We start from the raw sequence: 22,483 nt of genomic DNA on the forward strand, positions 1-22,483 counted from the left end.
AATGAGAATTCTTAGTTATAGCCCAATAAGCCACACCCTTGTTTTCACAAGCATCAGATGAAAGACTGGATCATTATGTAGTGTTTTAGAAAACATGCAAGTTAAATCAATAATGCAGATTCCATTAGTCACTGGACTTTAAGATACTGCTTTTAAACTTCCACTCTGCTTTATACTGGCTGATCTCAAGTAGGACTGAAAACATTTTGTACTTCTGTAAATAACTATTAGTTTATCTTCAAAACAGTCAGTGCCAAGAGGTGCAGGTACCTTCTCAGTTATCTGCTCCCTACAGTCACCTCTACTCTCCAGGACTTGGCAACCCTGTTAGAGCTGCTAGAGGGCTCTGTATACGAGTCCCGAGGAGCTCGAAACATTGACAAATGCAATGAAGGGTTTGTGCCACCGCACCAATGGCCCCTGCTGGTCACAAAAGGGAGTGCCCATGTATAAAGTATCACAAAGGCTGCAGCACAGAGCATGTGTTTATCTCCCTCCAGCTGGGATCGATCAGCAACCTTTCAAAAGAGCAGTGCCAGTCAGTCAGCCTATAAATGCTAGGCAGTGTCTGTCAGGGGCGTAGCCACAGGTGGCCTGTGGCCACCCACTTAGCATCCAGGCCCAGCCAGGTTGAGCAGGGGTGGAATGCTGCTGCAGCAGCCCGGCACATCACTCGGGCACCTAAAACGCAGGACGGAGCTCTGCGCCTGCCCTTCAGAGAGCTACACCCCGACAGCTCTGCCCTGCCATTGTCCGAGCCGCCCCATGCACCTGGCCCGGGAGCACCAGGGCTAGGAACAGGGAGCAGCATCAGGGGAGAAGATGAGCTACCACAGTGTGTCATTGCCCATCCACCCAAAAGTTGGGGTCCCTCCAAATTTCCACTCCTAGCTACGCCACTGTATCTTTCACCCTTGGGGCATCTTATTAAAAATAGGGGGAAGTTTGTTGAAATAAAAGATCATCTAGAATTAAAACTACTTACCAAGCGAGACCAGCAGCAGCATGTGATCTGTTCCGGTCTAGGGCACAAAGATCACTTGTTGTACCACCCTGGACAGACAGGGCACTAGTATCCCGTACTGCAGCTAAAGAATTAGCTCAGCCTGCTTCCCCAGTGATACCTGCCAGGGAGGGAGCAGCCTCCCTCCACATGCAGAGTAAAATCAGAGTCATATTTGTTGTCACTGCATTTAAGCCAACTGCCCGAGCAGCATCTATACCATTCCGAGGAACGGACAGACTACACGCTGAACCAGCGCAGCTTAATGCATCTCCCCCCACCGCCCTTTCCAACAGGAGATGAAGGTCTGGCCCTGGCCTTTTAACATAAATGCTGCTCATAGTGTGGCCATGCAAATAAGCTAACCTGCAGGACACTGGAAGCAGAGATGGAAAGCTAGCCTCCTACTATACATCCTCACAAACCCCATCTGCACTCCTAGCAGGCCCTCTACTTTACCATCCTCATTTCCACCTAGCCTCCATCAGCTACTGCCATTGCACATACACGTCCAGTACGTGTCTTATTCCAACGTAAGATGCCCACCAAACCTGCAGCAAAGGGCAATAAGGGACTCAGGACATTTCGTTCCAGAGCCTACCGAAAGTCCTCTCCAAAACTAGCCAACTTACCTAATGTCAAACAGAGCCATTCCTTTTGTTAAGAAGGAGCACTGCCAGGTTAAAAATCTCTTAAAAACAAGTTTGCTCACCTTAGACTGCTGAAATCAAGTTTTTAGGACAAGTCCTTTTCCGTTGTTTAGGACGCCACTGGTTTATGTTCTACACGTAACGCAGAGTTACCCAAGAATGCGGATTAGTTGGTTTCACTTTTTAGAGACTCACCACCAACGTTGGTGGTGTGAGTATTGCAGGGGACATTAGCAAACAGTTTTATTAAAAGTTATCATGTATTTTACACACCCAAACCTCATCTGTGACTCGAAATGGACCCTGACCCTTTAACAGTACAATGCCTGTGTGTAAAGCAGCAACTCCCCTGAGATTTGTAATGCGCTGTAGAGACGAGCATGGTTTGGCACGGAGGGCATTAACCCAAGAAAGGCTTCTCCACCCTCCCTGCTTCCAAGAGCTATTGACAGGCTCACCAGCAGAGGGTTGATACAAAGTTCAACACCTGCAGCTGAAGCCTGGAGTCCAACACGCAGAGAATGTGCCAGCAGCTTAGTGGCTGCAAAAGTTACACTAGAAGTTTCACCTCCACTGCTCCCTGTGCCACATTGTCAACACCTGCAAGGAAGGCGAAAGTGCAGCAGGTACATTGCCACTGAGATACTGCTGAATTCCACCCATCCTGATCAGTTTCGTTCTCACTTCCCCAGCTGTGTTTGATCTGAAAACAAACTTATGAAAATACTGGATTCTTTATACCAGCAGGTGCCACTATAAAGATCTCAGCCAACTTCACTATCAACAACCAAACCTGTACCTCATAAGTTAATTTATACTCCCCAGGGTCCCCTTTCATTTGTATGACAAACCTCACGGTCATTCATGTCTACTTTAATCAGAGAATTATTGGCCCACTCAGTTAACAGCAAAGTTCACTTATAACCAGTACTTGCCCAGCAGATGCCCTGGCTTCCTTCAATTGCATCAGCACTATATTTGCTTAGGTTTTGTTAGCAATTGGGGCAGGGAGTGTCAGTCATTTTCCCAGCTCCTGGGAGCAGTTCAGTACATGACAGCCATCCCAATCCTAACCACCGGCATCTTGCTTCAGTTGTGCAATAGTCCACTGGTAAATAGGAATTAATGAAAGGATGCCAGGTTAGATAGGGCTCCCTGTAACAGGGAGAACGTGTTTGTTTTTGATTTGGTTTAAAAAAAAATCTTCCCTTAAAAACAAGAACACACAAATGTTGTAGTTTAACAGTTGTCTTGATTATTCTACCAGGGAAGTGAAATGGCTCCACTTCCAGATCATGGAAAAAGAGAGCCCTGAATAGTGCCCTTCACCACTGTTGCACTAAGAAGAAACCTTGCAAGAGCAAGAAAGGGACAACTTAATGGAGCATGCTGAACTGGGTCAGTCTTTAGTGAGAAGCAAGTTCTATTGATCATGGTGGGCATGTCTTTTGCCTTAAATCTACTGCAGCACTCCCCACCATAAAGGGCTCTCAAGAAAGCCTCTTGGCAGGAACACCTGTAACCTCTGCCACAAAATACACAGATCCACACAATCCTGTTCACAGGGAAGGGAGAGAAGCAGCCAGGTCTAGGAAACCAAGATCAGCTACAGGAGCATCCCCACGGGAGAGGTAGCATTGTTTTTGCTGTAAACTGATGCCATTTAGTTGCCTGGCATTTAGATACCAAGACAAGAGGCATTTAAATCAAAGCTCAGCAAGAATGTTTATTTGGTTTTACCTTAGTCACCCTCAGACTCCTGCAGAGACCACTTCAGGAACACAGCTGCAAACCAATGCCTAAGGTTAGGCCACACTATGGCAATGTTACAGCAACAGAAACAAAACCATGCTCCAAACTGGGTCAACATCAACATATACCAAATGGGATTGAACTGTAAACACACAAAGTGAGACCATCTTACACAAAATGCATTTTCTTTAAGTACTACAGTCATGCAACTTCATCAAGACTTTACAATAGCAAAGGAAGTAGCCACGCCTTTGCCACACTACCCCCTCCTCCTTCCATCCTAGACAGTGAGCTAGAGAAGGTATGGTCTCAATCTGCAGTCTCTCGATGCATTAGAGAGAACAGGGCCTCCTGAGGAATTCTGTTCAATAAGGGACCAAACCCCGTAGGAGAAATGTTATGCATCTAAGAAGATCAGGTATTTATTATCATCTAAAACTCAAAACCTTGCTAGGTGCTTTACAAACATTTAGAATAGATTTACAAACATGGATTTAGCTAGACCTCTTAATAGCACAAGAAGATGAAATCCAGTGAGTCAGCATAATTTAGGAGAGAGTGGATTACAACAAGCTATACCAGTGAGTTTCTCAACTGAATTCTGATCATAAGTGCATTTAGATAAAGGCCCCTGAGGAATAAATAGATTACTATACCCCCAAAGGAAACTGAAACCTCTTGCAGCCTGTTTTTAAACCCTAATTATTCCCATGTGCACATTACTAAAGATGCCAGGAGACAGACGCCAGAGCAATTCAGATTCGTCCAGCTTGCGAGTTCCAGTTAGCAGACTGGGTCTATTGATCTGGCCACCGGGAGGGTTTTCATTGACAACGTTCTCGGCACACGCATTAGAGGCAGTGAGCGCCTGGTCCCGGCACCCAGTCACTACAGACAAGCACCGCAGGGCAACAGAAGCGGTTTGTACCATTCGCATTCTGCGCTCACCAACACCTCCCATGCCCCTGCTCACCAGCACGGACTGGGCAAGCGGGGGGCAGAAAGGTGAACCGACTTGTCTGCAGCCACCCAGCTCATCGCCTGCAGGGTGGAAGGAACCACAGTCTGGTTCACAGCCACGGCTCCCCTTCCGCTGGAGGAAGGGCACTGGCTACAGGCCCCTGGCCCGCCACGGCCTGTGGTCTCTGCGGGCACCAGCGCGGCTCCCAGGGTTTCTGGGGCTGAGGGAGGCTCCGCGCCCCCCGGGTCCCAACGCTTCGCCCCCAGGGGGCCCAGGCTAGACTCACCCCACTGCTGAGCCCGGGAACCATGGCCAAGGGCTGCCCCTCGCCCGTGCCCAGCCTGGGCCGCCCAGTGCCCTGGGCCAGGGTCTGAGCCACTGGGACCAGAGCGGCGGCTGTCCCGGACACACACACAGGGGCTGTGTGGGGGGGGGAGAAGGGGCTGCCCCCCCCGGACACACACACAGGGGCTGTGTGGGGGGGGGGAGAAGGGGCTGCCCCCCCCCGACACACACAAAGGGGCTGTGTGGGGGGGGGAGAAGGGGCTGCCGCCACACACACATAGGGACAGGGACACAGGAGCTGGGGGAGGGGGGAAAGGTCTGCTCCCCCCCGCCAGACACACACAGAGGCTGTGGGGGGGGGAGGGGCTGCCGCCCCTCCCAGACACACACACAGGGGCTGGGGGGGGAGGGGCTGACGCCCCCCCCCCAGACACACACACAGGGGCTGGGGGGGGAGGGGGGGAAGGGGCTGCCGCCCCCCCCCCCAGACACACACACAGGGGCTGGGGGGGGAGGGGGGGAAGGGGCTGCCGCCCCCCCCCCCCAGACACACACACAGGGGCTGGGGGGGGAGGGGGGGAAGGGGCTGCCGCCCCCCCCCCAGACACACACACAGGGGCTGCGGGGGGGAGGGGGCTGCCGCCCCCCCCCCCCAGACACACACACAGGGGCTGCGGGGGGGAGGGGGGGAAGGGGCTGCCGCCCCCCCCCCCCAGACACACACACAGGGGCTGGGGGGGGAGGGGGGGAAGGGGCTGCCGCCCCCCCCCCCCCAGACACACACACAGGGGCTGGGGGGGGAGGGGGGGAAGGGGCTGCCGCCCCCCCCCCCAGACACACACACAGGGGCTGGGGGGGGAGGGGGGGAAGGGGCTGCCGCCCCCCCCCCAGACACACACACAGGGGCTGGGGGGGGAGGGGGGGGAAGGGGCTGCCGCCCCCCCCCCCAGACACACACACAGGGGCTGGGGGGGGAGGGGGGGAAGGGGCTGCCGCCCCCCCCCCCAGACACACACACAGGGGCTGGGGGGGGAGGGGGGGAAGGGGCTGCCGCCCCCCCCCCCCCAGACACACACACAGGGGCTGCGGGGGGGAGGGGGGGAAGGGGCTGCCGCCCCCCCCCCCCAGACACACACACAGGGGCTGCGGGGGGGAGGGGGGGAAGGGGCTGCCGCCCCCCCCCCCCAGACACACACACAGGGGCTGGGGGGGGAGGGGGGGAAGGGGCTGCCGCCCCCCCCCCCCAGACACACACACAGGGGCTGAGGGGGGAGGGGGGGAAGGGGCTGCCGCCCCCCCCCAGACACACACACAGGGGCTGAGGGGGGAGGGGGGGAAGGGGCTGCCGCCCCCCCCCAGACACACACACAGGGGCTGGGGGGGAGGGGGGGAAGGGGCTGCCGCCCCCCCCCAGACACACACACAGGGGCTGGGGGGGAGGGGGGGAAGGGGCTGCCGCCCCCCCCAGACACACACACAGGGGCTGCGGGGGGAGGGGGAAGGGGCTGCCGCCCCCCCCAGACACACACACAGGGGCTGCGGGGGGAGGGGGGGAAGGGGCTGCCGCCCCCCCAGACACACACACAGGGGCTGCGGGGGGAGGGGGGGAAGGGGCTGCCGCCCCCCCCAGACACACACACAGGGGCTGCGGGGGGAGGGGGGGAAGGGGCTGCCGCCCCCCCCAGACACACACACAGGGGCTGCGGGGGGAGGGGGGGAAGGGGCTGCCGCCCCCCCCAGACACACACACAGGGGCTGCGGGGGGAGGGGGGGAAGGGGCTGCCGCCCCCCCCAGACACACACACAGGGGCTGCGGGGGGAGGGGGGGGAAGGGGCTGCCGCCCCCCCCAGACACACACACAGGGGCTGCGGGGGGAGGGGGGGAAGGGGCTGCCGCCCCCCCCCAGACACACACACAGGGGCTGCGGGGGGAGGGGGGGAAGGGGCTGCCGCCCCCCCCAGACACACACACAGGGGCTGCGGGGGGGGGGGGAAGGGGCTGCCGCCCCCCCCCAGACACACACACAGGGGCTGCGGGGGGGGGGGGAAGGGGCTGCCGCCCCCCCCAGACACACACACAGGGGCTGCGGGGGGGGGGGGAAGGGGCTGCCGCCCCCCCCAGACACACACACAGGGGCTGCGGGGGGGGGGAAGGGGCTGCCGCCCCCCCCCCAGACACACACACAGGGGCTGCGGGGGGGGAAAGGGGCTGCCGCCCCCCCAGACACACACACAGGGGCTGCGGGGGGGGGGGGAAGGGGCTGCCGCCCCCCCCAGACACACACACAGGGGCTGCGGGGGGGGGGGGGGAAGGGGCTGCCGCCCCCCCCAGACACACACACAGGGGCTGCGGGGGGGGGGGGGAAGGGGCTGCCGCCCCCCCCAGACACACACACAGGGGCTGCGGGGGGGGGGGGGAAGGGGCTGCCGCCCCCCCCAGACACACACACAGGGGCTGCGGGGGGGGGGGGGGAAGGGGCTGCCGCCCCCCCCAGACACACACACAGGGGCTGCGGGGGGGGGGGGGGAAGGGGCTGCCGCCCCCCCCAGACACACACACAGGGGCTGCGGGGGGGGGGGGGGAAGGGGCTGCCGCCCCCCCCAGACACACACACAGGGGCTGCGGGGGGGGGGGGAAGGGGCTGCCGCCCCCCCCAGACACACACACAGGGGCTGCGGGGGGGGGGGAAGGGGCTGCCGCCCCCCCCAGACACACACACAGGGGCTGCGGGGGGGGGGGAAGGGGCTGCCGCCCCCCCCAGACACACACACAGGGGCTGCGGGGGGAGGGGGGGAAGGGGCTGCCGCCCCCCCCAGACACACACACAGGGGCTGCGGGGGGAGGGGGGGAAGGGGCTGCCGCCCCCCCCAGACACACACACAGGGGCTGCGGGGGGAGGGGGGGAAGGGGCTGCCGCCCCCCCCAGACACACACACAGGGGCTGCGGGGGAAGGGGGGGAAGGGGCTGCCGCCCCCCCCAGACACACACACAGGGGCGGGGGGGGGGGGAAGGGGCTGCCGCCCCCCCCAGACACACACACAGGGGCGGGGGGGGGGGGAAGGGGCTGCCGCCCCCCCCAGACACACACACAGGGGCTGCGGGGGGGGGGGGAAGGGGCTGCCGCCCCCCCCAGACACACACACAGGGGCTGCGGGGGGGGGGGGAAGGGGCTGCCGCCCCCCCCCCAGACACACACACAGGGGCTGCGGGGGGGGGGGGAAGGGGCTGCCGCCCCCCCCAGACACACACACAGGGGCGGGGGGGGGGGACGGGTCCATCTCACGCCCGGGGTGCGGTGCCCCCCCCCATGGCTCCCGGGCGCAGGGACCCCCCGGGCCGGCGGCGCAGGGACCCCCCCCCGGGACCCCCCCCGTCACCTGCTGAGCTGGATGGCGGCCGGGCCGGCGCCCGCGGAGCCCCGCGCGGCCATGGCGGCGGATCTGGGCGCGGCCGCGGACGCTCGGGCGGCCGGCGGCAATGAATGGGGGGCGGGGCCGGCGCGGGCCCCGCCCACCTCGCGCGGCGCGGGCCCCGCCCCCGGCCGGCTCCCGGCGCCCAGGAGCCCCGCCCCGCGCAGCGTGAGGTCACGGTGCTGCGTCATCCCCCCCCCCGCCCCGGTGTGACGTCACCGCCCCGCGGGCGGGCGCCCGCCCGGCCGGCCCCTCAGGGGGGAGCGCGTGGCCGGTGGCGGGACCTCACCCTGGCCCCGCCCCCCCCCGACGTAGTTAAGGCGACCGAATCCCTGGTGTAGACGGTGCTGGGCAGCGGGTTAACCACGGGAGCGGCAGAAGCCCTCCCTCGCCCGCTGCTGCAGGGCGCTCAGTGTCAACCTAGCCCCTGCCCCAGGGGAAGAGAGAAGGGGGGGCCTCGTCCCCTGGGCGCGCCCCCCCGGGGGTGTGATTCAGGGTCGCCTCGGTCGTTCCGTTACGGCCCATGTTCTAATGGGAGCCGGCCTCCCCATCCGTCCCCGCAGCCCATCGGTCCAGCTACAGGCCGTATCCGTCCACCGAGCCGCTCCGGCTGAGGTAGCTGCTGGGGGCGCTTGTCCCTGCGACTTCCAGGCAGCAGTGTCCTTGGGGCTCTCCCCCCCACGGCCCCCACGCGGAACAAAGACACGGGCTGAGGAGGACGCAGACAGTTCTTCACGCAGGACAGCAAAGAGGGTGCGGGATTCTTCCCTGGGGTGTAAGTAGCCCCGACCCGGTCATAAATAGAAAGGGAAGGCTAACCACCTTTAAATCCCTCCTGGCCAGAGGAAAAAACCCTTTCACCTGTAAAGGGTTAAGAAGCTCGGAGAACCTCTCTTATACTTTCCTCGACAAGTATAACCTTGACAAGATACTTTCAAAAGCTGGGAAGAGGGAGAACGTCAAAGGGTCTGTGTCCATCTGGGTGAGGCTTTTGCCGGGGACAGAACAGGAATGGAGTCTTAGAACTTAGTAAGTCATCTAGCTAGAGATGCGTTAGATTATGATTTCTTTAAATGGCTGAGAAAATAAGTTGTGCTGAATAGAATGAATATTCCTGTCTGTGTGTCTTTTTCGTAACCTCAGGTTTTGCCTAGAGGGATTCTCTATGTTTTGAATCTGATTACCCTGCAAGGTATTTACCATCCTGATCTTACAGAGGTGATCCTTTTCTTTTCACTGTTTCTTCTATTAGTGTTTCTTTTCAAGAACTGAATGCTTTTTTTTTATTGTTCTAAGATTCAAGGGCTTGGGTCTGTGGTCACCTATGCAAATTGGTGATGATTTTTACCAAACCTTCCCCAAGAAGTAGGGTGCAAGGGTTGGGAGGATTTTTGGGGGGGAAAGACGTTTCCAAACAACACTTTCTCAGGAACCCAGAGAAACGTTTGGTGGTGGCAGTGGAAAACTAAGGGCAAAGGGTAAAATAGTTTGTACCTTGGGGAAGTTTTAACCTAAGCTGGTAAAAGTAACCTTAGGAGGTTTTCATGCAGGTCCCCACATTTGTACCCTAGAGTTCAAAGTGGGGAAGGAACCTTGATAGACCCATTAGTCTTTATAGCTGAAGTCAAAGGTGTCAGCCACAAAAGTGAAGGGAGAGTAGATCTGTGTCACACTTGGGTGACTGGGACTGTACCAAGTGACATGCGAGGGGCATGACAGCAGCTAACCAATTTACAACTAGAGCAGATTGAAAATTTGGTTCAGTGAAAATTTTCCATCAGATAAAACTATTTAAACAAAACCAGTTTTGTTGCATAATATCTCCATCTCGATGACATTTCCCACCAAACAGAAATTCCAAGTTTTGACCAACTCCCTTAGTAACACAAAATTGTCATTCTTAGAGGGGCGTCAAGTTCTGGCCCTGCTCTCCTCCCCCCAGTGAAAGGGTGGCAGTCACCAGTCGTTTTTCAGACAGCGTGGAGTGCGTGCATGCTGCTTCAGGTGATACGATCCAACAGAGACACCTAGAGTCTGATCTCACACCTGTGTGAAATGTCACTGCTGCCATCTGACCCGTGCTCTCAGGATACGGAATGATCTCATCAGGGTGAAGCACAGTGCTCTGGTTCCAAGAACAAGAAATAAAAATGAATGACTCACTCTGGGTATTAAATTCCTGCCACACCAAGTTCCTCAGTCTTTTCAGGAAAGTCACTATGCAGCTCAGGGCTGCTCTTCTTAGGATTAACTTTTCAGATCACAAGTCAAACACTAACAAGCTGCTTCTGTCTTTTCTTGGAACATAGCAACACAACCCACATAACTAGAACCAAGAGTGAGAATTTAATGTTCTTTATTATCTGACAAAGAACGCTACTCCGTAGGAATTCCAAATTGAAAGTCATTAATTGCTTCTTAGTGTCTAGCTGACCTATTGTCATTTCATAACTGACACCAGTTTTCAACAACTAGGAGGAATAGCTTAGAGACTCCATTGACTTGAATGGGGTAATTCCAGTTTCACACCAGTGCGAGAGCAGAGTCTGTCCCTACGTGCACTTGCTGCTGAATAGTCATTGTTGAAAGTGATTGAAATTTGATTTCAAATTCAAAGAGAAGTCTACACAGAATCTCATTTCTGCTAAGCATTCCTGCCCAAGGCTTAAATGTTTGCTAGAGACTCATACTCCAAACCATAACACAGGCAGCTCTAGAGGGATTCCGCATCAGGGAGCGGGTGTTGCAGGTGAAGACCAGAAGAAAGATTTTGTGTTTATATTTCCAGAATGATAACTGGCCCCAGCTGGAAAGCAATGTGAAGGACAGTAGTATTATGCTCTCTGGATCCTCAGACTGGCTGAATCCACTGTGACATCTTATACATAGGCACAAAAGAGACGCAAAAATCATCATTTTTCCAGAGTTGTAGTTTATATTACAATACCACTGGCATCAGCATTAGTTAACGGCCAATTCTGCAAGCCTGGCTGAGTCTGGGTAATGATCACTCTTACAAGTGAACTGTTCCACTGACACCAGTGAAACTAAGTGCTACTCACAGTGACTAACTGTTGCAGAAATGGGCCATAAGGTGACTGACTGGAACTTATTTTTAGAGAAATAATTAAATGGATATTTCCATCTAAAGCTAATGTCTCCTTCCAAACATCGCTGGGAACTCTCCCTTTCTGCTCATCTCACTCACCTTAGACTCTTGTAACTGGACTATGAAATGACCCACCTTGATCATCACTACAAAAGGTTTTCCCCCCCGCTCAACTGCTGGTAATAGCTCACCTCACCTGATCACTCTCTTTGCAGTGTGTATGGTAACACCCATTGTTTCATGTTCTCTGTGTATATAAATCTCCCCACTGTATTTTCCACTGAATGCATCCGATGAAGTGAGCTGTCGCTCACAAAAGCTTATGCTCAAATAAATCTGTTAGTCTCTAAGGTGCCACAAGTCCTCCTTTTCTTTTTGCGGATACAGACTAACACGGCTGCTACTCTGAAATCTATTAAATGACTAACACCATTCCATCCCTCTTCTCTACATTTCTGGGGGCTTGGCTCACCACTACGTTACTGCAGTTTTACACCAATGTAACTCCAGTGGGGTACCACAGCAGTGAACCAGGCCCTTAAGTTAGAACATTTTACTTCTGTTTAACAAGTTTGATTCCTGCGCAGAAAAGAGACCAGGCTTTATGATTATTGTAAGCGGCCAATTTATAAGTACTTACCCTCTGCAACTCACTTGCACCTCCCCGGCACAAGGTTAGCTTTCTTGTGCTATGCTGTATCCTCTGCAGCAGCAGCCATGACTTGGTAATCGGTCTCCATCTTGTGTTAAAACTTCACTTCTTTTCCATGTCTCTTTGTGGATTTTTCTCTGCCTCATCTATTATTTAAGGCCTCAGTGGTTCTTTCATTTTCTAAAATGCCAGTTATTTGTACTGATTCACAGTTGGTCTGTTTTCGTTTGCATTTTATTTAAGACTCTAAGAACTTCGGTGGAAAGATCCATGGGAAAGAAGCAGAACCTACACCCCTCACAGTATATCTGTCTACCTGCCTGTCTATCTTACTGCTTTGCACTGCTTCCTATCACCAGAGTATTTGAGTGCCTTCCACAGGAAGTGATGGTTAAGTCCATGGAGCCTCTGACACTTCTCATCTTTGGGGTAAAAGCTCTGCTTGTGGAAGGTTGCATGATTTTGAGTTTGTACATTTTATTCATGTACTCTGGGGGGATTGGCTGGGGTTTTGGGGGGCACAAGGGGTCTTCCTCTCACCATTTCAGCTGAATGCCAGGAATCACCGTGGGGTCTCAGCGTGTCAGTCTCTTCCAACCCTGGAAAGGGGAGAAGCAAAGAATGAATGTGCTTAGTAACACACACCGCTCCACAAGCCATTGGCCTAACTTCATTCAGAAACTCAAGTTGCCTGAAGTGGAGGGAGTGAAAAGCTTCTGGGATTTGTAGTGACACAGGGAACTGGCTGGAATCCAACTGGCAGCCTTTGTGAAATGAGTCAGTGGTCTCAGCACACTTCCTATTGGGCAGCTGCCCATAACAGTAAAAACCCATTTCCACAGGCCTTTTTACACACTAGCAAGAGACACGGACTAAACGGCAGTGGAAAGAAAAGGAAGCAGCTGCCACCTGCAGGAATTCTGGCTCCAAAATCTAGTATTCCTCAGAGGGCCTCCAGCCCCAGTCCCTCAGTGCTCTTGTCTAGGGCGCCTGTGGGGGCTCCAGGCAGGGTCTTGCCCTTGGTTAGGCAGATCCTGAGCTAACCCAGAAGGATACGCATAACACATGAGAAGCGGGAAAGGCCAGTGTAAACAGAGGAGATGTCTCTAGAGTGAAGGGATACAGAATTTCTGGCTTGGGAATGGCAGGAATTAAATAAATCTGCACTGGAGAGGCAATCTGGAAATCTCCTGAGTCAGCAGCTGTAGGGAATCCAGGAGCATCTTAAAAGTCTAACTAGTCCTAGCAGCAACTGGAGACTGGTACTGTGTATTCTGGTTCATTGCCAGGCAGTCACAGTCTGGCATCAGGAGGGAAATCAAGAATGAACCATAAGCTGGCCTGTGAAATAAAATATTTATAAGGAATCAGCCATTCCTCCTGAAAATAGGAAAACTGACTGACACAGTGCAGCTGATACAGTGCAGAGGGTTTAGTTAGAAGTATTGGATGGAAGTGGGGGTCCTGTATCTGCTTGGCAGCTATTGGGATTCATTGTGTGGTGGTGTGGTAGAGGGGAGGTCTTCAACACCTAAGTGCCAGGAGTAGAGGATATGGGTACTTTCAGAAACCCCTCCTTTGGGAGTTGACTCTCAACAATGCATATCTCAGGGATCAATCTGAAAAGCTGCTGGATTTCTTGACTTGATAGAACATGCATTATCTCACTAATCTACCTCACCCAAGTGTTCAGGGCACCCTACCATTGTATCTTCATTAGACTGAATCATAATGCAGTAGGATAAAATACACCTATCTATGCTGAAGTCATCTGGAGAAAAGAGTGTGGTATTTCTAGGCAGCATGCCAAGGAATCGATCAGATGTGGGCAACACACAAAAATATTTTTGTACTAAGATGCACCCCAACATAGGGATTGAATGCAATCCCTTTTGTGATTAAAGCAAACAGCTTAATTATAAATAAATGCCAAAAAACCCCTTGAGTTGGGAAGGGGGAGGGGAAGTTCCAGAAATGGAAAGGTGAAGTTTCCAGCAAAGTAATTGGAGATATGTCCCATATGGCATGTGTTTCACTGGGGGGGGGGGGCTGTAGAACAAACAGTAAAACATTAAAGTACATTCTTTTTTTTTAAACCAAAAATCCCGAGAAGACATGTTATATGCACAACCTGGGTGAGTGAACTTTCCTCTGGGTTTCACAAGAAGATCTACATATGTAAGGAAAATAGGGAAAAGTAAGTGAGTTTCAGTGCAATACGGCACATTGAACCAAATGAGAATAAAGGGACTCTCTGCTAAGTCTGCAGCCTTACATGCTAAGTTGTATTCCATCATGCCTTAGGAGTTCCCTGTCGGATTTTGACAATGAGCAGTGTTAATTTGCTGTAAAACATTCTACATAAAATGGAACCTGAAAAGTACATGTACAGTCCCACTGCAAATAAATGTAATTGAGAAAACCTGAAATACAATGTCTCCTAATACTTAAAGAAAGTCTCCACTGTGTGTACTTGCAAAGGAACATGGTGAATTCTGCAACCTGCTGAACCTTGGAAGTTCCACCTCCACCGTCCTGTGAGTCATGTATCAAATCTAAATAGCCAGGAGCTCTGGCAGATGGTTCTGTACAAATTGCCAGCTCTCTCTTCTGGCTGAATCACTTAAGGAGAAATTTTCCCACTGGTTCCACCCTCTTACTGGACATGGCCAGCTCGTGTCCTGACTGACAACACCTAGAGGCTTACTGGTTAGCATGCCCCCAAATCCACTGTGACTGTCTGGACATGCAGACTTGCTCTTACACAAATTTTCCTTCTACAGGGAATGAAATGGCACCATCCAATCCTTTTAAGCAATTACCAGTCTTATTACATTTCATTGGTTATCAGACCATTCTTGGAAGGGCACACACTTACACTCAAACCCAGATTGTCAAGACTTAGTGGCCAAAGGTATTTGGCCAAGAACTCCACCCAGGAGTCCTAATTCCCAGCTCTGGCCCCTGCTCTAATCACATTCTAACCCTAGGTTATAATGCATTAGCACTTAGCAGAAAACCTAGCTTTTCCTCCAAACAAATTCTCAGCGTTGCTGTCACTGTTTCAGCTCTACGACTAGCATCAATGCTGGCCATGCTAGTGCAGACAGGGTTCCTACAGGTTTTTTTACCACCATGCTCAGGGAGGTAAAAATGCCAGCATCTGATCTGTACTAGGGCTCCCTCCAGTGCTACGCTAGTGGAGCGGCATTGGTGGGAGCAGAAGGAAGAGGCGAGAGGGAGGAAAGCTAGTCTAGCTAAGGCCAAAGAGTCACTTACGCGCCTGCGAACAAAACAGGCTCAAGAATGATGCAAGCACAAAAGGAAAAGCAATCCATGTAATCGAGATTCTGGGGGGACCAGACCCTGGTGGATCATTGCACTACCAATGCACACACTGCTTATCAAAGACACATCCCAGACCTTGATCTTTTCCAAAGCACCATTATTAGACCTGGCTTTATCTGCATTACAGGGTCCACTCTAGACAGGCAAACTAGGCAGCTGCCTGGGCAGGCACATTGTCTTGGGCAGGCTCTGACTGCATGACCAGAAGAAGAGACCATTACTGGAGACTTTAAAGGAGATAAGTGAAATTTCTGGCCTACCCACCTTGACAGCGTCTCCCTGTCACTCATTCACACCTGGAAAACATTGTTAAAAGGAAACAAGTGTAAGGTTCACTCTAATTTTCCCACGTCTCGCCTAGTGTTAGACGAGCAGAGGCAAGGTGTAATTATACAGTTTGAGTACCCTTAGGGCAAGCTGACATAGGCTTCGTGCACCAACTCACGGCAGTTTGAACTCCTGGAGGGATCTCATTTGTTAAAGCTGTTTGCATTGAGTTTCAGATGCATTAATGGATTATGAAAGACACACCAGACCGAAACTGTGATCCCAGCTCCACTCGCAGGCTCAGGGAGACGCTGTCAGGCTGCAGGGGTTATGCATGGAGATGGTGTGATGCTCATTATGGGAGTTTCCCTGGCAGAAGATTTCCAGGTCAGCTTCCGACTGTTCCTTTGAACTCCAGTTTTTGTTGTTTTTTTTTATTCCTTTGCCCCGTGGCAGGAGCACCACTGATTTTCCTCCCCACACGTCAGGGAATAATATGGAAAAGGCTCTGGCTTAGCAATGGGAAAAGTTCAGTCTACTCTGGATAAGCACCCAAAAATTCCAACGCTTCTCTGAACTTTAGCTAAACTTCTCCAGAGTTGGCTTGGGGCTGGAGGACTCCTGAGATTAGGTTTCCTCTAGAGATTTCTGCCACTTCCACTTCTGGTCCAGCTGGAAACTAGCAGAGAAAACATCCCAGCATTTCAGACCCATGACCAAGGCTTGGCTCAGGTTTGGTTCTAAATGCCAGCACAGGAGTAGGAAGCAAATTTCACCTGACACACCTGTTCTCCTGCCCCTAGATCACTGGGATCATATGGGGATTGGGGCTCGCTCTCTCTGCATACCAGCCCAACCGTCTTCAAATGAAAGGCCTGCAGGAGGGGAAAGAAATCCTTGTGATGCTCCCTAGATCCTTCCCTCACAGGGGCTAGGTTCATATCTCCTGCAGAACAAGCAGGGGCTTCCATTCCTCAGAACCAGGAGAGTGCAGGAATCCTTGGGGACCCAGGCCATCAGCATGGGGACCCCAAAGCCCCTCCAGCTGCCTGGAAGTACAGCTCCATAGTGCTAAGGAACTCCCCTGCTCATTGCTCTGCAGGAAGCCACCCTTAAAGGGTGCTTTCCACAGCGGCTGCAGGCTGCATCAGTATTTCAGCAGTCACTGCTGCTCACTGGGCAGGAGGCTGGGTAGAGGGGCACATACATCCCTAGACCCATTTCTACACACAGATCCCTGGACACAAAGGGCCCCCAGGAATCTGGTCACAAACACAGGCCATGCTGTGGTAGCAGCTGGATCCCCTGGCCCCAGGAGTGGATCCCGGTGCTGTGGGGACAGTCACCTCCCAGGTGTTCACAGACTTGCTGGGAGGCTCTTGCGCTGTAGCCCTTCCAGGGAGCAGTAGTTGCAGTATCTGGAGCCAGGCTCAGACAGAGGCACCACCTGCGGCAGCCGTCTCTGCAGCACGTTGACCCCATGCCATGCAGAGCGGGCAGGTCCCTGTGGGGCAGGGTGCTGGGCTGGAGATGCCCAGCCGGCAGAGACACTGCACTTTCCAGCAGTGCTACTGTTGTGTGTGTTACAAGAGGACCGAGAAGCCCCCAACCCCAACGTGCAGACATATAGAAAGAGGCAATCCCCACTCTGAGTTTGCAGTCTGCGTAGCTCTTCGCAGGCCTGCGTCACGTGGCCTCTGCAGTCGATGCTAGATCAGCTGGGAGCAGGGGACCAGCCATCAGATCCACATCTGACCACAGGTGCCGGTGCATTGCCACAGTCTCACTGCGGTTTGCTTGTGCAAGGGGAGCTGGACCGTGAGATACTGCTCTGCCCTGGTGCTGCCAAGTGCTGCACTCACCTGATGCTTCCTGCAGGAGCCTGGTGGAAGTGAGACACGCTCACCCAGACATGTGTGTGTGTTGGGGCCAAGTCACCATGCTCCTTTCCCACGCTTGTGAAGCTATTATTGAAAGGCTTGTTACCAATCCCTGCGGTGCCCGAGGCGTGGCCCGGCACCCTGGAAACGTTGAGCGAAACTGCTTACTCACTGGGAGCCACTGTGGGTGGCTGAGCTGCCGGTCTCTGTGCTGCAAGTCTGGGCAGCTCTCTAGAGCCCTGCAGCGCTGAACAGAGCGCCGCTCCCATCCAGGAGCGCCCGCAGCCAGAGACACCAACAGACACCTGGCAACAGAGTGAGACACTGACAGATTATCAGGCTCACAGAGGTGGACAGACATGTGTACCCATCTTTTACAGAGACAGAAAGACAGCCCCAGTGCAGACTGGAAAGTTCTGGTTTGTCTTTACATCCGTCAGAGCTGTAGGAAATGAGAGAGGGTTGGAGTCTTCAGCATACAGAGGATTCCCACGGTCAGAGTGCAGACGCCATGCACATTCAGTCCTGGTGCAAGTGGGTGCAGCATCATTAGATGTTGATTAGATGTCTGCAATCCCATTGCCCCAGGAGGTCAGAGCTGAATGGCTACAGCTTGCTCTCTTTCCACATACACAGGGCCTTTCCTTTTTAGGGGAAGTCCTGCATGTGGACTGAGCGCACTCCATGGGATTGCCAAGGTGGTTATACCTAGTGACTGACAAAGGGAATAGAGGGGGTTACATTAGGGTGAATTCAGAGTATCCCCACTGAAGGCAGCAAGAAACTGAGATAGAATGGAGCAGAATTTGCCTAGTTACCCCTCGTAATGAGCCATTTACCCATCTTACCCACACCTAAAGAAACTCATATTTTGACCTCTTCCTCCCTGTGCCAGAGTCAGGCTAACCAGTGCCAACATGCAGCGCGTCTGAGTGCTTCGCAGCCAGGGCTGCAGAGAAGCTGTTGCACTTGTACGTTCCGTCACAATCTGTTTGACCTTCTGGATCATTTGCGCAGGGAGACAAATATCTCAAGTCTTCAGATTAGGCGTTTGTGGAGCCCTGGGCCAGAGCAAGTGGGGGCCCCTCCCCACCCGTTCTGCCTGCAGTCCCATCCCCCCCAGTGCTCCTGCCAGGGAGCAGGGGCTTGTCATGTTCAGCCCACCCAGAGCTCCTCCATTTTTCTGAGGGGGCCCCAGGGATGGGCCCCGTGACTAACCCACCACTGGCAGGAAAGAACCTAACAGGAGAAACCCAATGACTGGCCAACATGCTGTTGACATGTGGTGTGTTCTGTTTTATATTCCAGCAATATAGTCCTTCAGTACAAAGCCCACATCACAATATCCCCTCAAGGGACGCAAAAAAATCCTGAGCTAGGAGCTGGGACTTGGTGGCTTCCTTTCCAGTGGGAGAGACAAAAACTCACCACAGGAACAACCCTGTGTAAAAGCTGGGTTTACCTTGGATGCTGAGTAAAAAGCAGGAGCCAGAAAAACAATAAGGCTGAAATAGTCCCTCAGAAACAGCTCCCCCTGGCTTGGGAAGATTCCCAGATGTCAAATTCCAGGGGAGTATTTCAGATTCCCTGGGAGAGGCTGAACATTCAGCTGGGAATACCAGCCATGTCCCACAGGTCACAGCTTCAGACAGAGTTGCCGTGCCGGCCGGTCTAGGCAGTGCGTTGGGCACTGGCCTGCTGCACAGGGCTCTTGGGCTGGTAGAATAAATGGGCTTTGTGGCCTTGCTCCAAATAATCGAAGCATCCCAGACACAGGTGACTCCGGGCTTGGCTGTCAGTGATGTCACAACTGAGGCAGACACACCTTTGACCCCTAGCACACAGCTAGAGCAGACCTCTCTCTTCAGGGGCTTTGTATCAGCAGAAGAGGTGGCTCTCCCCACTTCTGGGGGGTAATTGGCCTTTTGTGCTCTGATGAAAGTTACTTGCCCTCAGCTCCAGGCCTTGTAATGCCACCTGAGGCCTGCAGTGGTGGCCTCTCCCTGCCATTGTTAATTAAGGGTTTCTATTGTCTGCAGAGACACCTGCACTGAACAAAACCTTTTGGCTCATGAGTCTGAACCCCCACTAGCATTTCATTGTCAGAGAGATGCAGCTCCCAGAGCAGCAACAGGAGCTCTGTCAGGCCTAGGGAAAATGGGCTAAAATTCCCCACCATTGCTCCCCTGGCTCAGCAAGGTTAAGCACCTAAGACCTGGCTTTCAGAGGTGCCCAGCACCTACCTGCAGTTCCTTGCAGAGTCAGCTGGAGTTTTGCTTATCCAGCCCCCCCTGAAAAATCAGGCTCAGCTTGGCAAGATCCTGAGCGTGGTATTTACATCGCCAGCCACAGCTAGTGGCCCATCTGCACTAAGGCCTCCAGGACTGTCAGAGCTGGTGGTAACAGTGGGAATTTTTTGTAGAATTTCTCCTGCAACTTAAGAAGTGTTTCTGTCTTTAACACTCAGATGCCCAACTCCCAGTGGGGTGCAAACCCCAACTAGATCCATTTTACCCTGTATAAAGTTTACACAGGGTAAACTCAAATTGTTCACCCTCTATAACAGAGAGAGATGCACAGCTATTTGCACCCACCAGATATTAATACATACTCTGGGTTAATAAGTAAAAAGTGATTTTATTAAATACAGAAAGTAGGATGAGTGGTTTCAAGTAGTGACAGACAGAACAAAATGAATTACCAAGCAAAAAATAAAATAAAAACATGCAAGTCTAAGCCTAGAATAATAAGACTGAATACAGATAAAAATCTCACCCTCAGATATATCCAGTGTGAAAGAATCTTACTGAAACACCTTCCTAGTCTGGGCACAATCCTTTCCCTAATACAGCCCTTGTTCCAGCTCAGGTGGTAGCTAGGGGATTTCTCATGATGGCCGCCCCCTTTGTTCTGTTCCACCCCCTTATGTGCCAAAGCCATAAGGTGGGAATCTTATGTCTCTGGGTCCCCCCCATCCCCTTCTAAATGGAAAAGCACTAGGTTTAAGATGGATTCCAGTACCAGGTGACATGGTCACATGTCCTGCGACGACCCCCCCCCCGCCCCCCCCAAGCCTTCATTCCTCCCACCCTGACACACAGGAAGGCCTGCCTGCAAACAGAGCCATCCACGGTCAATTGTCCTGGCTGATGCCCCCCCCCCCCCCCCATCTAGATTCCCAGCCACCATTAATGGCTCACACTTCGCATAACTACAACAGGACCTCAGTTATATTTCATATTTCTAGTTTCAGATACAAGAATGATACATTTATACAAATAGGATGACCACACTCAGTAGATAAGCTTTGTAATACCTTACAAGAGACCTTTTGCATGAAGCATATTTGTTATATTATATTCACTCATTAGCATATTTTTATAAAATCATAGTGTGCAACTTCACAGTAAGATTCTCTAAAAGCGGTCTCTTTGGTGTGAGATCTAAAATGCAATCAACGTGGGGTAAGTGCCTAGTGCTTTAAGACTGGGAGTAACCTGAATTATTGCTGTGAGCCTTGATGTAAGGGACCTTCTATCACAAAGGTAAGATTACCCCAAGTAGCAAGACAGACCAGAGTACCTCAGGGCACTGTCTGTGACGCATGGTTAAGCGGTTATGGAGCCTGAAGAGTTACACTTGATAATTGCTTGGTGAAATCTAAGTATAGAACTCACCACTAATTTGGTGTTTGTGCCCTGATTCTTAACAGTCTGCCCTGAGGTTGGTATTCATGCTCTTGAATCACTGCAGGACAGCTTGACAGTAGTACAAACTTTCTACTGGTAAATGGCAATGATCATTTCATTTCTTTACCCATATGTATTGCTGATCAGAGAACATTCAAAGCTTCTGAGAATTATAAACTCTTAACCAAGTGCTAATTCACATTAGAACCATTTACCTGTGTCTGGCAAGCAGGCTGTGTCCTCTAACACTAGGTAGTGTTTTTTGCTTCAAAGCATTTTACAAACATGAACCCTCACAACACTTCTGGGAAGTAGGCAAGTCTCCTCATTCTCCTTTAACTGAGGCAGAACCATTAAGTGATTAGTACAACGCCAGAGAGGGCATTGGTGTCAGAGCTGGGGTTAGAACTCCAGTGTTGCAGGCTCCCAGACCTGTGACTGAATGAGGAGTTTGCAGCATATCAGTAAGGAAGCTCAGCAGCAACCTTCTGTGTGGGCTGGATTTTTCTCCCCATCATTGGGACATACACTCATATGTTCTTTACTGGCCAGGAGTAAATCAGTCAGAACTCAGTCTAAGGCGGCTCTGCATCTCCGGTGTGCCCAGAATGGGGGTTATCTTCAGGCAGACAGACAGATTGTTTGGAGCAATTAATTGTTGGGAGTGGCTGACATCCTCCTGTAGGCTGCTCTCTCTGCATTTGGAATCATCTGTTCAAATACCCAACAGTCTAGTGAGCAAACAAATTCAGAGATGCCCATAGGGGAATTCTCCTGTGTCAGGGTCACTGTCTCCAGCCCTGCAAAGATGCCATTGCTAGGACATGAATGCTCTAAAGATGGATATCATCCCACATGAAGTGAGGGTCAGTCTGCACAGAGAGTAGTCATTCTAGCCTTCACCATGGTGCCCTGCTAGGCCAGCATTCAAACGGAATAAAAACTTTTCCTCTCAAAAGGATCAACTCCTCTCTCATTGCAGAGCCAAGCCAATGCAAAGGCCATCTTACTGGCCCTCTTATCTGATGGCACCTGCACTGAGCCCAGGTTGAATGGGCCCAGCTAGGGGAGATGGTTAGGGTCCGATTGTCAGAAGCCCTAAGCACATGTAACTCCACTTAGAGCCAAAGTGAGTCACATGTTCACACCTCGGGGGCGGGGGGGAGAATCAGACCCTTGGTGCATATTCAGAGAATGTAACTAAATCAAAGCAGGGGGCCATGATGGGAAGAGCTTTGGGAAGAAGTGCCTTTTTCTCCTGGCACCTCCCCTGCAGTGCTGTGTGGCCTTATTCTCCCTCCAGCTAGTGATGTGTTGCACCAGGCCTTTCCCTTGGAGCCGCACCACAGCAGTGGGGTCACTTCCCAGCAGGAAGGGCAAGAGCTCCCTCAGAGGCTAGCGCCAGCCAGCTTCCTGGTGCAACACACAGCCTCGCCTAGTGCCCTGCAGCCCACTGACAGGGACTGGCATTTCCC

General features: G+C 53.1%; 1 protein-coding gene across 2 annotated transcripts in view; it reads right to left on the reverse strand.

Annotated features, from left to right (window-relative positions):
- Nucleotides 1-8,143, reverse strand: part of ACOT7 (acyl-CoA thioesterase 7) — a 108,263-nt gene extending 100,120 nt beyond the window's left edge. For both annotated transcript variants that reach the window (XM_073316627.1, XM_073316626.1), the window contains exon 1: nt 8,031-8,143. In XM_073316627.1, the coding sequence (XP_073172728.1) occupies nt 8,031-8,083 (53 nt within the window). In that variant the 5' untranslated portion in view covers nt 8,084-8,143. The remainder of the gene's footprint in view (nt 1-8,030) is intronic.
- Between the last annotated feature and the right edge of the window lie 14,340 nt (nt 8,144-22,483).

The sequence above is a fragment of the Lepidochelys kempii genome, chromosome 18 (assembly GCF_965140265.1).
Source record: "Lepidochelys kempii isolate rLepKem1 chromosome 18, rLepKem1.hap2, whole genome shotgun sequence".
Classification (NCBI taxonomy): domain Eukaryota; kingdom Metazoa; phylum Chordata; order Testudines; family Cheloniidae; genus Lepidochelys; species Lepidochelys kempii.